General features: G+C 47.3%; 1 protein-coding gene across 1 annotated transcript in view; it reads right to left on the bottom strand.

Moving 5' to 3' along the window:
* The window catches only part of KCNK9 (potassium two pore domain channel subfamily K member 9), an 83,723-nt gene extending 68,897 nt beyond the window's left edge, over positions 1-14,826 (bottom strand). The window contains exon 1 of the mRNA XM_081012698.1: positions 14,178-14,826. Within this exon, the coding sequence (XP_080868824.1) occupies positions 14,178-14,823 (646 nt within the window). The 5' untranslated portion in view covers positions 14,824-14,826. The remainder of the gene's footprint in view (positions 1-14,177) is intronic.
* Between the last annotated feature and the right edge of the window lie 1,837 nt (positions 14,827-16,663).

Below are 16,663 nucleotides of genomic sequence, written 5' to 3'. Positions count from 1 at the left end.
GGCTGGAACTAGATTTATCTCATTTTAACCATAGCAACTGCTCAGTAGTGCAGAAGCGTAAGACGAGACATGGTGAGAAAGAGATAATGTGGGGACACTGTCATTTGCAGAAAGGGTCACAGCACTGTGTGCACTCCAACATCAGCTGGAAGCAAGGAGACAGCCCCCAAGAGCAGCAAAACATCCCCTAGCTAGCATAACCCTGAATCAAACACCAAAGTAAAGTTCAGAAAACAGCGTCTGCCATATGGGTCCAGTCCCTGACATGAATCATCATACCACTCAACTGCCCCAATTAAATTGGGAGGTCCCGTTTTGGGGGGTTGTGCTCTCAAGAGCACAATGCCCCAAAACATGCTTTTTGGGTGCTAGGATCTCATGCAGATCACATGACTTGTGTGGGACCATGTCCCAGAAGAAGCACATCCTGTTTTCCATGGCGACATGTTGGAGGGTGACATGATGTACTTCTGGAGGCATGGTTGATGGTGAAGGACAGAGGAAGGCAGCAATTAGTGCCTGACTGATGCAACAATATTTGTTTCAGTGCTGGCCCCCTTGGCTGGGGGGGACACACACAAAGTAGGTCCCAGTGAAGAAGCAAAATACCTTGGACTGGTAGCACTATCATCTGTAACTGAGGCCCCATCTGCACTATGCATTTAAGGATGCATCATACCACTTTAAACATTCACAGCTTTCCCCAAAGACTCCTGGGAAGTGTACAGTGGTACCTCTGGTTAAGAACTTAATTTGTTCTGGAGGTCCATTCTTAACCTGAAACTGTTCTTAACCTGAAGCACCACTTTAGCTAATGGGGCCTCCCGCTGCCACCGCGCTGCTGCCGCACAATTTCTGTTCTCATCCTGAAGCAAAGTTCTTAACCCAAGGTACTATTTCTGGGTTAGTGGAGTCTGTAACCTGAAGCATCTGTAACCCGAGGTACCACTGTAGTTTGTTAAGGGTGCTGAGAGGTGTTAGGAGATTCCCTACTTCTTTCACAGAGCTATAGTTTCCAGAGTGGTTTAACAATCAACCCCTCTCCCCAAGGAACTCTGGGAATGGTAGCTTAGTGAGGGGAATAGGGGCCTGCAAACATTTCTCAGCACCCTTAACAAACTACAGAAAAATTACAGAAATGTCTTTATCCCAAGAAGAAATAGACCCCTTGTGCCAATTTTGGTGATAGGTAAGTGGTCGCCGCTTATCACATACTGGAATAAGCAGTGCATGTTTATGTCATTGAACAGAAATCTGTTTCTGTAAAGGTTAAGCGTGATAATGATTTTTTTACAAAAACAAAAAACGAGGATGGGATGGCAGTATGATAAAGTGGGTGTGTAGCACAACGATGGGGACGTTTTTCAGTCTGAGGACCACAGTCACTTAGAATCATAGAACTTAGAGTTGGAAAGTACCCCAACTCTATTATTACCGTATTTTTCACACCATAGGGCACACCGGACCATAGGGCGCACCCAGTTTTTAGGGGGGGAAATCAAGAAAAAAAATATTTCCCCCCCAGCCCCAAAGAGCAGCGTACAGGCTGCACACAACCTCTCCCTGCCAGAGTGGTTGCGCGCAGCTATGGAACAAGCCAAGGCAGCGAGCGGGATGGATCTCGCTCGCTGTTTTGGCTTCCCCTTTAGCCCCGTGCAGCCTCTACCTCCTGGGAGAGGCTGCGTGGGGCTAAAGAAGCCATAGCCCCGTGCAGCCTCTCCTTGCGGAGGGGTTGCGCGCAGCTATGGAAGAAGGCAAGGCAGCGAGCGGGATCCATCCCGCTCGCTGTTTTGGCTTCCCCTTTAGCCCCGTGCAGCCTCTCCTTGCCGGGAGATGCTGCGCAGGACTAAAGAAGCCATAGCCCCGTGCAGCCTCTCCCTGCCGGAGGGGTTGCGCACGGCTATGGCACAAGCCTGCATTCGCTCCATAGGACGCACACACATTTCCCCTCAATTTTTGGAGGGAAAAAACTGCGTCCAAGAGAGTGAAAAATACGGTACATTAAAAAAAAACCTCCATATATTATTTCACCCTTCCTTTGTCTTGTCTTATGCCGCTCACTTCAGTACAGCCACTTCAATTCAGGAGGTTGTGGACTCTCCTTCCTTGGAGATTTTTAAGCAGAGGCTGAACGGTCATCTGTCATGGATGCTTTCATTGAGATTTCTGCATTGCAGGGGGTTGGACTAGAGGATTCTTGGGGTCCCTTCCACTCTACAGTTCTATGGTTCTATGATACTGGGAGATACAGTAAGATATCTTTAAAGAGTCCTTCAAATCCATTTCATAAGCAAAGAAAGCACCTCCCAGAATCTTGAATTTTTTCTTTTCCTACCCCTCTCTTTTCCCACCATTACATAAACTTCTATTCATGTCTGGAAGTTTGCCATAAGAAGGTTATGCAACATTAAATTGGCCAAAGGGCTATTGGCTCACAATCCTTTCTCAGGGCGGGGGGTGGGCTGCTTGCTTTACTGAGATGAAGGTGATGGTGATATTACAGCAAAAAAGGCAAACCTTTGTTAAGAGGAACATATGGTTTTCTCAGTTGATTGGATGAACATAAAGCGGGGGAAAGGCATTTGACTCTGCCCTTTGGCACTGCTCCTAGATGGCTGTGACAAAGTGGAAGATGGAAAGCATTTTGTAGAAGAGCCACCTCATTATGGGATCTGATAACATCATACCATCCAATATTTCTCCAATGAAAATAGGGACATCCTAAGGAAAAGTGAGACATTCTGGGATCAAATCAGTAACTGGGATGGCATCTCTAAATCAGGGACGTCCCTGGAAAATAGGGACAACTTGGAGGGTCTGTAACATCCAAAGGAATGATGTGAGCTGACTTGCAATCCACTTTCTCAGCATTCGGCAAGGAAGCCAAACAAACTGATGGTGCAGGAAGACAGTAGAATATTCTTCCTGTGCTACCAATTTGATCCCACTCACTCTGTATTTAACACCAGTAAGATTAAATCAAATGAACAAGAAATGTTTGGTGTTATGTTGGAGGAGATGCCAGGAAACTGGGACTTATGTTTACATGTGGTGGGGGTGTAAATATGTACAATTTTTTTGGCAAAGGGTATTTAAGGAGATAATCACTGGGTTAAAGCTGACCGAAAGTCCAGATGTAGCATTGTTATCAATTTACGATGGAAGGGTGGAAGGTTTGCAGGCTATGGAGGACATGCCCACAAATTTATTGACAGCTGTACGAGTTATTATAGCTAGGAAGTGGACGGTGCAAGGTGAATATAAAATGGAAGAATGGAACAAAGAGGTTGCGGGTATAGCTATTAATGATGAATTAACAGGTGTTGTTATGGTAAGACAGGGAATGTGCAGGAGAAATTATTTTTAGGAGATATGGAAGGTATTTGGAGAATTTGTACTGTTAAAACGGAAAGGGGTCAAACCATTGCAAGAGGTGTTGAAATTTTGGGAGGTTGGATAGTTATAATGGAATGGTCTTGGGGGTGGGGTGCACATTTTATATTTTATATTTTATTACTTTGTTAAAATAAAATAACAATAATGAAGCTGGTGGGGGAGAGAATGCCTCAGTATGGCCTACAGTGCCTGGTAGCAGTTCTGCAAGGCTTCAGTCTGGGACTTATCCCAGTCCTACCTTGAGATGCCGGGGAATTAAAATCAGGACCTTCTGCATACAAAGCACATGCACTGAGCTATGTCCCTGGGCACACTGTGGCCATGAACCTTTGGTGAAAGATCAGGGTTAGCCGTATGTTTCTGTTATCCATTGGTTGCTTCTGCTGGTTTTGGAATGAGAGAGAAAAGATGGCTTTCTTTTCTTTGCATTCCCCACACGAGCCTCCAGAAATAGCCAGTGTTTACTACAGTTCTGTGGCGTTAAATCAAGTATGGCTATCACCTCTAAAAGCCTGAGAAATGATCGAGTGTTATCCATAGTGGGAACTTGCTCACTTTGAAAGGGGGAGGGAGAGGGAGAATACCCAGTTTCCTTGCAGCTATAAATGGATTGCTGTAGACTATATTCCCAAAATACTTCTGATTCCCCGACAGAGGAAGCCAAATCTTGTGGGCATCTATATAAGCCCACAGATGTTGCAATCAGAATACATTATGGAAATAAGAACATTAAGCAAATTGTCTAAATCAGCAGCCCTCAGGAGACCCTGGAGCCAATTTGAACCCCAGTGTGCATCAGGTCTTCAATTTTTCTTCTCTTCCTTCAACCCAAAAGGGGTTGTTGAAAGAAGGTGAGAGAGGTTTGCCAGTGTGGTGTAGTGGTTAAGAGCTGTAGACTCGTAATCTGGTGAACCAGGTTCACGTCTCTGCTCCTCCACATGCACCTGCTGGGTGACCTTGGGCTAGTCACACTTCTCTGAAGTCTCTCAGCCTCACTCACCTCACAGAGTGTTTGTTGTGGGGGAGGAAGGGAAAAGGAGATTGTTAGCTGCTTTGAGACTCCTTAGGGTAGTGATAAAGCGGGATATCAAATCCAAACTCTTCTTCTTCCTCCTCCTCCTCCTCTTCTTCTTCTTCTTCTTAAGGCCACATAGCAATTTCATGCCTGAGAATCTTTGGAACTGCAGCCTTCCATTTATACTCTTCACCATTAATCTATATGGGCTCTTGTTGAGTGACTGGGGGTGGGGGGCAGTGGACAATGCATGCAGCCACTGTAAACAATTGCCCCTGCTGAAGTAACCTGCCTGAGTAACATCAGAGGACTTTGCCTGCATTGCACAGCATCACATGGTCTAATGTTGTTGCAATCAGGGCTGCAGGAGGATCCCAAACCCTGAGATTTCAGGGCCCAAACCTGAGATCTTGGGGTGGGCCCTGGTGACATCAGAGAGCAGCCCCTAATAATGTCGTGGGGTAAGCCCTGGAGACAGAGGTTAATTGGAGCAGAGAGGGGAAGACTCTCCCCGAGTGTCCATGGTGTAAATTGCAGCCAGCTCTGCCAGGCTGAAGCTTGCAAGTGGTGGTGGTGGTGGTGTTAAAGGCTGCCCGACTTGCGATTCAATACCTCCACTTGCCACCTACAGGGGGTGAGGCAGACGTGAAGGCTTCTGCCAACCCTAATTGCAACACCATATGGGGAAGCCTAACCCACTTTGCTTTCATATCCAATCCCTGGCATCTCCAGTTAAAACAGGGACATGGGACAATTTTCTGCCCAAAGACTTCATTCCCTTCTGGACAATTGCATGCAAGTGGTGGGGAGGCCCAGGGGCAAAAATGAGCAAGGAAACCCATGCAACATTTAGGTTTCTAAGTAGGCAGGTTCCAACACACACACACACACCTCACTCTTCCATCCAGGCAGCAAGGAACACATGACAACAAGACAAACACACTCAAGGAGTGTGCAATGCTGGACCAGTGAAGGAAGCGGCCTGAGTAAAGGAGGCTGGGGAGGGTGTGTGGCCTGAGGGGAGTCCTGAGGACCACTTCTGGCCCCCAGATCTGTGACTCCCCACCCCTGCATTATTAGGACACCAGGTGATAGGAAAGGTCTCTGCCATTGGACCTAGAGAGCCAGTCAGAACAGACGAAACTGGGTGATGCTGATAACTAATCTGAGTTCACTGTGATCCTGTCCTGGCATGATCACCAAATCCTGAGGAGGATTTAAATGCTCAAAAGATGCAATGAATGAGAAAAGGCTGAAGGAGCTCAGTTTAGCTCAAGGAGAGAGAGAGAGCAATCAACACACATCAAGGACTATCAGCAAAGTTATTTCAGTGGAGCTGGCATATGCAGAGTTGATATACCTTTGAGCTCCAGACAGCCCATAGGGGGTCCTCATGTTTGTAAGCACCCAGAAACACTGGACTTGCCACTGCTGGAAACAGCATGCTAGGCTAAAAGATTTTTATCTAGCCGAGCAACACCATTCTTATGCACTGTTGAACTTTGAATCAGAAAATAGAATCTGAAAAGTAGATGAAGGTGAATGGGGTTGACATAGAGAAGGAGCAGACATTTTGCTCGGGTACAGAAATAAACAATCAAATTGTTCTCAATGCTCAGAAATCATTCTCCAAGAAACCTGTACAGTAATAAGTAAATTCCTTTAATCCCCTGCAGAAACTTTTTTGAACCACCGAGTCATGAAAATTTCATGAGAAGTCACTTCAATGCTCCCAGTGGAACACAGTGATATATTTTCTGCACAGTGATTGGGTGTGAGGGGGCAGGATTTGATGGCAGCCTGTAGAAAACTTTTTTTACCAAAAAATAAAAATTCAAAGAGTATGGCAATTGGGAGTCAGACAATATCCTCCAAGGAACGGAATAAATATTTTGAGCCTCTGCTAATACTGGAGCTGACAAATTAGCTAGACCTCTCACCTCCCAGAGGGGGAAGAAACCTATCACTGGTTAATGAAGGGAAGGGTGGGCTTCATCGGACGGAATTAACAAAAATTGGCCAAGTGTTATTAGTGCAATGGAGCTTGGAAGCTTCCCAATTCTACCACCTCTCTTGTCATCATTTGTGAGTAATTAGCAACAACCACTCAGCATTTAGGAGAGCATTTGGTTTCCTTAAGAGTGAGCAGCTGCAGCAAGGAACTGACCAGTTCAACCAGTCTAGCACCATTACTTCTTGTACGCTGGTGGTGCAAAATGGGTCTCCAGAAAGAAGAGTAATCTTTCCAACCTTTCCATTTCACTGGCATGGTTTCTTAACCAAATGCTCCCTAACTGGAGAGCCAGTGTGGTGTAGTGGTTAGAGTGTGGGACTAGGACCTGGGAGGCCAGGATTCGAATCCCTACTTGGCCATGAAGCTCACCCAGTGACCTCAGACCGGTCACAGCCTCTCAGCCTAACCTACCTCACAGAGTTGCTGTGAGGTTTAAATGGGGAGGTGGTGGAGGAGGAGAACCTTGGATGTCACTATGAGTTCATTGTAGGAAAAAGATGGCATATAAATGCAATGGAAAAACCATCCGTTGACAGAAGATGGAATGGGGCCCAAGGCACATGACTGCAGCATCATATGAGAAGTCGTAACTTAGTGATGAAGCAGCAGCTTCCATACAGAAGGTCCCATGGCATCTCCAGTTAAAATAAGGACAGAGAAAACATTTACAGCCCCATGGCTTGCTTCCCTTCTGGACAGCTTTCCACAGTTCACATACATACATCCATGGATCAAGCCAGAGGAAAAAGAGGCAGAGCCACAAATGTAAAATTGTCAAAATGTAGAGTTGGAAGTGACCCCAGGGTCATCTAGTCCAACCCCCTGCAATGCAGGAAACTCACTTAAAGCATCCATGACAGATGGCCATCCAACCTCTGCTTAAAAACCCCCAAGGAAGACATCCCTTAAGATTTTTGAAGATGGCTATCAAATCTCCTCTCAGTCTCCTCTTTTCTAGGCTAAACATACCCAGCTCCTTCAACCATTCCTCATAAGGCTTGTTGTCCAGACCCTTGTTCATCGTGGTTGCAAATTTGCATTTGTAGAGTGCACTGTATTCCTTCTCTCTCTCTCCTCTATCCATAATCCAGGCAAGCAATATCAGAGTTTGAGGACACATTCTAGCCAGCCAAAAGGAGTCAAGACCAGTCAGGGTCACAAAGCAAGGTCAGCGAGCGAAGTGCGGACAGCATGCCAGACAGGAACTTGTGGCTTAAATCCCAGCTGCACCAGGATGTATCTCGAACCTGCAATTAACTCTCAGTCAAAAACTGCATGTGAGCAGTGAACTCATGAATCCAAATTTCCCAGGTGCTGCTTCTCTGTGGAAAAGCAGCACTGGGAGGGGGTTATTTGGATGGGAGAGGAGGCAGAGGGGCTAAAGGACATCTAGCCTTTTCATTGCCCACTTATTTTTATCTTTGCAACTCATGTGCAGACAGAGAAAGAGCAAATTATGAACGTAGCCAGTTGCCTTATACTGAGTCAGTCCATTGGTCCATCTAACTCAGTGAGCCTGCACAGGTAAAGGACACCTGACAGTTAAGTCCAGTCGCAGACGACTCTGGGGTTGTGGTGCTCATCTCGCTTTACTGGCCAAGGGAGCCAGCATTTGTCTGCAGACAGCTTCCGGGTCATGTGGCCAGCATGACTAAGCCGCTTCTGGCGAACCAGAGCAGCGCACAGACACACCGTTTACCTTCCCACTGGAGTGGTACCTATTTATCTACTTGCACTTCAACATGCTTTCAAACTGCTAGGTTGACAGGAGATGGGACCAAGCAACAGGAGCTCACTGCATTGCGGAGATTCGAACCGCCGGCCTTCCGATCGGCGAGCCCAAGACTCAGTGGTTTAGACCACAGCGCCACCCACGTCCCTCCGTTCTCTGCAAATTGGGAGTATTAATGCCTTGCCTCAAGAACTGGTATGAGAGCGAGTGCGGAGCCTCTTCAAACATTGCACTTGCTTTTCAAAGTACCCCTCAAAATGCAAACATTTAAAAACATACATACACTAGTCAGAGTGAAAGAGTGAGGGCACGCTCAGCGAGAAAGCCAATATGTGAAATGCGAAAATACCTTTGAGGGACATGAAAATAAGGATTTGGAAGCACCTTTATGTGGTCTTACATCTTTCTCGCTCTCTCTTCCTTCAAATCCCTCCTTGGAAATGATTGATTTATTATTTAATTAAGGTTTATTTATTAAAACCTTTCCGTACTGCTTTCCCAGCAGTTTCAAGTGGTTTACATTTTAAAATAAATTAATTAATTAAAAGCACCTTCAAAAGAAAAAAAGGGGAGAAATCACAACATCAGCACACCACTGCAGATTTAAAGTAGCCACAGAAAGCCCTTTCCCCAGTCAAAAACCAAATAGAAGAAGTAGTTCCTGCTGCATCTCTTTAAAAATTACAGGGACCTAGCCCTCCTAACGTCTTCATCGAAACAGTGTCTCAATTTGTGGTCTGTCGGGTCCCATCTGCACTGTCTATTTAAAACAGTATCATATCTCTTTAAAGAACTGTGGCTTCCTTGAAAGAACCCTGGGAACTATAGCTGGGTGCTGAGAGTCATAAGGTGACCCCTATTCGCTCCCATGGACTGCAAGAAGATCAAACGTATCCATTCTTAAGGAAATCAGCCCTGAGTGCTCACTGGAAGGACAGATTGTGAAGCTGAGGCTCTAATACTTTGGCCACCTCATGAGAAGAGAAGACTCCCTGGAAAAGACCCTGATGTTGGGAAAGAATGAGGGCACAAGGAGAAGGGGACGACAGAGGACGAGATGGTTGGACAGTGTTCTTGAAGCTACAAACATGAGTCTGACCAAACTGCGGGAGGCAGTGGAAGACAGGAGTGCCTGGCGTGCTCTGGCCCATGGGGTCACGAAGAGTCGGACACGTCTAAACGACTAAACAACAACAACAATTCGCTTCGCAGGGCTACTAGTCCCAGAGTGGTTTAATTCTCAATCCGTCTTCCCAGGGAACTCTGTGAAGGGAATAGGGTTCTCCTAAAAGCTCTCCATGCCATTAAAAAAACCTACAGTTCCCAGGTTTCTTGGCGCCGGGGAGCCATGACTGTTTAAAAAAGTATTTTAAATGTATACTGTAGATGGGGCCTCACTGAGGAAACCCAGGTCTGGGCTGGCAGCAAGGATGGAAGAGATAATACAACCTGCTTATTGGTCCATGTGGAGAACCAGCGATGATCCTTCGTGTGTGATGGTCTTGGGAAAGCTGGCGAAGATTCTCTTTCACGAAACAGTCACTTCACTTCTTGGTCCCCAGGTATAACAGCAAAGGCCTGTGCTGGTCCTCAACTACAGCGAGGTCACAGTGGCTGAGTACACACTATGCATTCAAAGCACACAGCCACTCCCAATAATCCTGGGAACTGTAGTTCATAGAGCTACAGTTCCCAGCACCCTTGAACTACAATTCCCATGATTCTTTGGGGGGGTTCAAAATGTGATTCAGATGTGTACACAGCTGATAGGCGTTAACAGCGTTTGCTCACATTGACTCTTTGTTATCCTTGCCCTCTCCTCTCTCTTATGTGCCTCTATTCCCTGTCAGACTTGGCACTGTATGTTCCTAGGGGCACGGACACTGGTTTATGCTGTAGAGCATCATATACACTGATGGGGTTTCTGCAAATAAAAATGATGACAGTGAAACTCTAAAAGGTGGCATACTAAGGATTTCTGAACATAGGCAGCACTTTGGAACAATTTAAACAGGCATAAGGCAAACTCGGCCCACCAGATGTTTTGGGACTACAACTCCCATCATCCCTAGCTAACAGGACCAGTGGTCAGGGATGATGGGAGTTGTAGTCCCAAAACATCTGGAGTGTCGAGTTTGCCTGTGCCTGATTTAAATATTTGCCGTTTTCGATGGGGCGGCGGTGTTGAAATATTTTGAACAGACACACCATAATCGCTAAACCTCGACCAACTTGCTCAGTGCCAGATGTCAGATTCTGCACCTGGGTAAGCTCACCTCTGGGACACTCTTATTTTCTTGCCTTTGATAAGAAGCCAATCCAGAAAACACAACCAACTGTTGTATTTATTGACATTATGCAAAATATGGAAATTTCAGATTGCATTTGCTAGTAAAAGCCCACTAGCTGTACCCTACGGAGGCACTTGGTGCCTTCTCATTAATGCATAAAATGTGCTTTTTCTTCCTGAGTTGTACTTAGGTGGTTTCAGAGAGAGAACAAAGTGTGTGCAAAGCGACGTCTTCAAGGTTAGTTTAAAAATAGAAACTTAAAAAAAAAACCAGCCGAGCGGCACACTTGATGTCACTGCAGATTATTCTAAAATAACTTTTTTTAAAAAAAGTGTTTTCTCTAAAGGCCTAAAACTACTGAAGTGGAATAAAGAAAACAGAAGCACTTTTTAAAGATATAAATTAACCACACGTGAGAAATTGTTAATTTGTCCTCATGGGTTGGTAGAACTTGATATTCATTGAAATAAATGGGTCTGAAATTAAGTCAAGGCCAACTTGTCCCATTGATTTCAGCAGGACAGCAGCTTACTGAGACTGCAACCCTTTACATACTTACCCGGGAATAAGTCCCATTCAACTGAAAGGGCCTTACTTCTGAGCAGGCATGCATAGAATTGCACTGTTAGTGGATTTTCAGTGATAATGGTCCTATATACCCCAGCTTGAAGAGCACTCAAAACTATCTGGCTTATTTTTTTTAATCTATGCCTACAGGCTGGATGGAGGGGAGAGTGCCTTTGAGCATGTACAGAGTGCTTTTTCTCAGTCCTGAGTAATCACAAAAAGAGCACATTCAGACACATTGACTTAGCCCATGGCATCCAAGTTGGTTTGAAACTTGGCACCTGTTGTTTCACAAATTAAGCAATGGAGATGCGAGCCACATTTGGGATATAAGCCAGTCAAAGTTAACACTTACCTCTCCCATTGAAATCAATGGGACAAGAAAGTGTTTGCCTTTGAATAGGTCATGCCCATGGTTAAATTCAGAGTTCTCTTTCCACCAGGCTTCTTCCAATTATTCCTTGTGCTCTTATAAGAAAGCTTTTGATCTAAATATCCAATATGTTTAGTTAATATGCAGGCAGGCAAACATGTATACTGAGAGCATTTAAAAAAAAAAATCTTTTCATCCTTCTGCAACATATTACAAAGTATTTCAATTATATACTCACAATTTTAAATACATACACAAGTTAAGAGACAGCAGATTTTCCGAAACTCACGAAAGGAAGTTATGTCATTGGGTCCAGCTAAACTAAACTAAACCCATTCAACAAACTATCACGACAGTGTTCAATACAATCATTAAAACATTCTAACATTATAAAAGATGGAACTAATTTTTAACACTGGGTCAAATTAATTCTCTAAAAGCACTTGGAGAATTTTGGAACGCAGAAATGAAGAAAACCATCAAACCATCAAATCTTGCATGTTGGGGGCCCCACTTTGTCTAAATTATATAATTTGATATTTGAATGATTGGTATTAATAATTGTATTATAAATTGGTGTGGTTACAATGAGGCTATTATTGCACTGTGATTGAAAACTGATAAAAATTTACTATATAGAAAGATAAAAGCACTTGGAGAAGCAGAACAAATTCAGCAAGTGGAAACATATCAGAATTAAAGCACAGGGGTGAGGGTTAATACTCTGCTGTGTTTCCCTCCCTGATCCCCCCCCCCCCCAAAAAAACCCCAACTTCACAAAGATTGTTCCAAAGCATTCAGGTTTTGATTTCCACCCTTTATGACAGGGTGGGGGGGAGATTGAAGTGAAGGGGAGACTCAGCAAAATAAGTCTCAGTTTTGGCCCCCAAAAGAAATGTTCTTTTTAAACAAAGTTAGGAAGACATAATCTACAAAATCTCTCCCAGTGTCAGATTACCTCTCAAGCAAGCAATTTACTGCTGTGAAGTGCACACCTTCCCCACCTGACAGCTTATAAGAAGGTGGAATGGACATTCTGCTGAAAACTGAGAGCTCCTTCGCGTGTTAATGTTTACACTGGCGCTAATGATAGTGTCTGTCTCAATTAATAACGTTGTTCTGTTCTTCGTGTCCTGTCCAACAGAACATAGTGCATGCATTATTAACCAACTATTGTGTTCAAGTGACCTGCTAGTGGTGTATGTTGAGAGAACATCTTCATTTTCTCATGACGTGCATCTGAATATACAAATAGGCAACAAATAGAGCAAGCACAAAATAAAGTCCAGGGTCCAGGACCTATCTCTTGATACCTCATCAAGGCCTGAGGGATGAAATACACTGATTTTTTTTCATCCTGTCAAGCAATATTTTATTTTATTTTAGGAGAGGAAAACTTTCTTTGGGGGATTCTGCACTTTTCCCAAGAGTATGGTACGCTGCTAGAAAAACAATTCTGCCTTGTCAACAAAACAGTCGTCTAAAAAGTCATGTTACGTTCAGCACTGGGCAAGTTCTCTGATTCCTACTATTTTGCACATTGGACTGTCTACTCCGCCTTCTAAAATGAGGGGGAGGAGATTGCAAGTAGACAGGAGGAGAGGCACGCAGACAAGGACCTGTTACTACTACTACTGTTGTAGAAGAAAACCTCTGGAGCAAATTGGCCTCTCCCTTCCCAAAGCAAAGGATCGGATGGAAAGATCTGGTCCATTAGTTCCCTGAATCATGGCAATCCAAGGCTTGGGTTACAGTGCTCAAACTATTAATGTGAAGATTCCCAAGTAGCACAATCGAACTATTTCAGAGTACATGGCAATGCCAGTTTACAAACCTTGTCTATTCTTTCTCCCTGGAGTGAAAACAAGCTTCAAGAGACTTGCAAGCCAAGCCAATACATTTTCTCAAAAGTATGTCCAACTGAGCTCACTGGAACTTGTTCCCAGTTATGTGTGCCTGGGATTGGAGCTTCAGTTACTTTTAAATCTTAATTTATTGGCATCACCTTCCAAATATCATTGCGCGAAAACTTGCTTCATTTTGTTGCTTCCCTGTCATGAGTTGGGAAGAACTTCTAGTGGTGCTAAATTCTACCTTCAGAAGTTCCCAGTCACTCCACCCAATTCTACTACGGTTTAATCTGGAATCTGGGGATGGGGGCCAGTGGCGTAGCGTGGGGGGTGCAGGGGGGCCGGCCGCACCGGGCGCAACATCGGGGGGGTGCGCTCGCACTCGCAGCTCTCTGCCCCTACCTGGCTCCACGGGTTAGGGGGCGCAAATTACTTGCCTTGCCCCGGGTGCTGACAACCCACGCTACGCCACTGATGGGGGCAGAGAGACAGAGAGACCTAATGTCCAACAAGTGTGAATTGAAACATTCAAATAAATTAATAGAGTAGGAAAGGGAGGGTCATTTGCTCTCCAAATTTTGGAACCAATCCCGACTGCACAGCTTCCTAAAACCATTCTTGTTTCACCCTGCAAATCCCACAGTTGCCCAGCTCCCCAAATCCTCAGTTCACCCACCTCCCAGTAGACATCTTTCCCTGGGTAACCCGCTTTCATTTTGCATAACTCCTCAACCTTTGGAGCAGTCTGATCACATTTACTCATGCTTTTACGCACAGATATATTTCATTTTCCGTGTTAGCAGTTCAGCACCGAACAGCACCCAAAGTTTAGGAAGCTTCCCTTCCGACGTCCCTCTCCTTAGCATCTCACAGCTTTTCAACTCTTGGCGCCCTCAAACCTTCCACTTGCACCCATCCGGCATCGCGCGGGGGACTTACCTATGGTGGTGATAACTGTGATGGCAAAGTAGAAAGACCCTGCGAATTTCCACTGGACCCCTGCCCGGTGGGGCTCCAACTGCATGATAATCTCCTCCAGCTGCTGGTAGTCGTCGTTGGTGATGTTGTACTTCCCCTTGAGCCGGGTCTCCTCGGCTTTCAGCTGCTCGTCCTCGCGCATTTCGTGGTCGGACTCCAGGGCATCGAAGACGGCCGCCCCCACCAGCAGGTAAGTGAACGTGCAGATGATCAGGGAGAGGGTCCGCACGTTCTGCCTCTTCATGGCCGCAAGGAAGGGCCCACGGAGGGGACCATGTCCCCCCCTGGCCGCCCGGAGATCCGACAGGGTGCAACAGAGGCAGCCGCCGAGCGAGGCGAGCTGCAAGCGGCGCCTGGCGGGGCTCGGTGGGCTTCCTCGGGGAAGCTGCTGTCCTTGGTGCTGAAAGCGCGGTGGCGGCGGCTGTTCGGGCTGCTGCCGCCGCTGCTGCTGCTCTGGCTGCTGCTGCTGCTCTCCGCCTCGCGGATCGGGCTCCTGTGAGGCGGACAGGCACAGAAGGCTGCTGGAGCGTCTCGACCACGGACCTTGCAGCCGGCAAACTCTGCGCAAGACCTGTCCAAACCAAGCTGTCCCGGCGCGCAGGGCCATCAAGGGCACCTCTTCAGGAAACCAGATCTTGCCCACCCGAGGAGTCGAAAGGAGGCTCAGCCCGAGGACCAGAGGCAGGTCCCCCCCTCCACGCCGCCGCCCACAGTTTCCCCAAACTCCCAAAAACTCCCTCCCCGCCCTCTTAGCAAGGGAAAGCCAAGAGGGAAGTCGAGTCCGTCGGGGAGAGCGGATCTTGCCCGCCCCGCCACCTGTCTCCCCGCAATCGCCCTTCCCCGCTCGGGTTGGGGTTTATTCCGCACTTGTCGAGCCCCGGGGGGAGCGGGCTAAGGACGCGAAGAGGGGTCCCATCAGAGGGGCGGCGGGACGGCGGCACGCCCCTTCCAATCCATGTGCGACTGGGCTTTCCCTCCCGGGAGAGGCCAGCGGGTCTCGTCTCCAGATGTGGCCGGTCCAGGTGTGCGCCGGTAGGATGCCGGCACAGCATCAGCCACGTCCCAAGAAGACTTCTTTTTGGGGCGCTGCCTCTTTGGAACGGAGGAAGAACTTCCGGTAAGTGGGGAAGGAAACTGACCAGCTTGCAAGCGCCACGGCGGCTCTCCCCCACCCCCAAATGATGCAAATTTTCACCAGGCACGCGCACAGGCACACACGAACACACACACACACATACTTCAGCAGGCTGCTGCTTCCTTCGAGCAAAGCCTTCAAGTATGATCAGCAGCAATCTTGAGGCAGATCGTTCCAGGAGTCGCCACGAGGATCATACAAAGCGCGCACAGCCTTTGCTTTGCAGCCACCAGCGTGGCTGCGGGGAGACGGGGCAGGAGGAGGCGGCGAAGTTCGCGAAATCCAGCTTTCTTTAGGGTCAGTTGCGATTTGGCTGGGGAGGGGTCGCAGGGGGGAGGTCTCTTAATGCAGCCAGCCCCTTTCTGTTACTGTTTCGGAAGGGAGATTGCTTTTGGAGGGGAAGAGGGAGAAGAAGAGCCCACCGTTTGGGGGCAGGGCGATTGTCGCTGGAACAGATAGACGATGCTGAAGGAGAAGATCTGGAAGACCAGCCGGGGTAAGAAGGAGACGGTCTCAGACGTCAGCTTGCGGCTTTGGGGTCTCATAGTCGGACTCAGGGCAGGGGCGCGCTCGCTCGCTTTTCTCCTCCTCCTCCTCTTCTTCCTCCTCCTCCTCGCTGGAGTAAAAGGCAGACAGTCTGGGTCTTCTGTGGAGACAGGTGTGCGCCTGCCTCTGGATCCTTTATCTGAAAGGCTGCCGTTTGCCGGGGGAAGGAGTGGAATGAATGAATAATTGGGGGAGGGGAGGGGGAAGATTGTGTGTGTGAGAGAGAGGCGTGGCCCAAGGATGCAAAGGAATCTCCTGGTCGCGCGTGGGATCGTCTGGGAACCAACTGGTCGCACCCGCCAGTGCGCCACGCTCCTTTGCTCTTTCCGCAGACACTGGGAAGATGGGCTTGCCTGAAGCCGAAGATGAGAGCGCTACAGAAGGCACTTGGTCTTGCCAGTCTCCCTGCCTTAAAGGAGAGAGTTAACAGCCATCAGGATTCAGAAGGGGGAGGAGCACGGAGGGGGAGGGGGAGGGGAGCAGGACCCCTTTTCTTGACACTCTTCTAATCCCAACCCCACTCCCCAGAAAATGAGACTCAAAGTATTGGAGAGATTATGGATCTTGGAGCCTGGGGTGAGGGGGACCTGACTCTGTATTTGTGTATATCTTCGGTTATGGGTCGTATCCTCTTTAAGGCTATCTCCCCCACGACAAAGCAGGCCCCCGGCGTCCTAACTGCTTGACATCACCGGGAGTGGGAGGGGTGGCGTGCGCGCCTTCCTCCTCCATCACCATCTTCCTTCCTCGCCCAACGCAAAGCCAA

Source organism: Podarcis pityusensis (genome assembly GCF_964106645.2).
Source record: "Podarcis pityusensis genome assembly, chromosome: 7".
Taxonomy (NCBI): Eukaryota; Metazoa; Chordata; class Lepidosauria; order Squamata; family Lacertidae; genus Podarcis; species Podarcis pityusensis.
The sequence above is the reverse complement of the archived record's forward strand: the minus strand, read 5'-3'. Positions and strand labels throughout refer to the sequence as shown.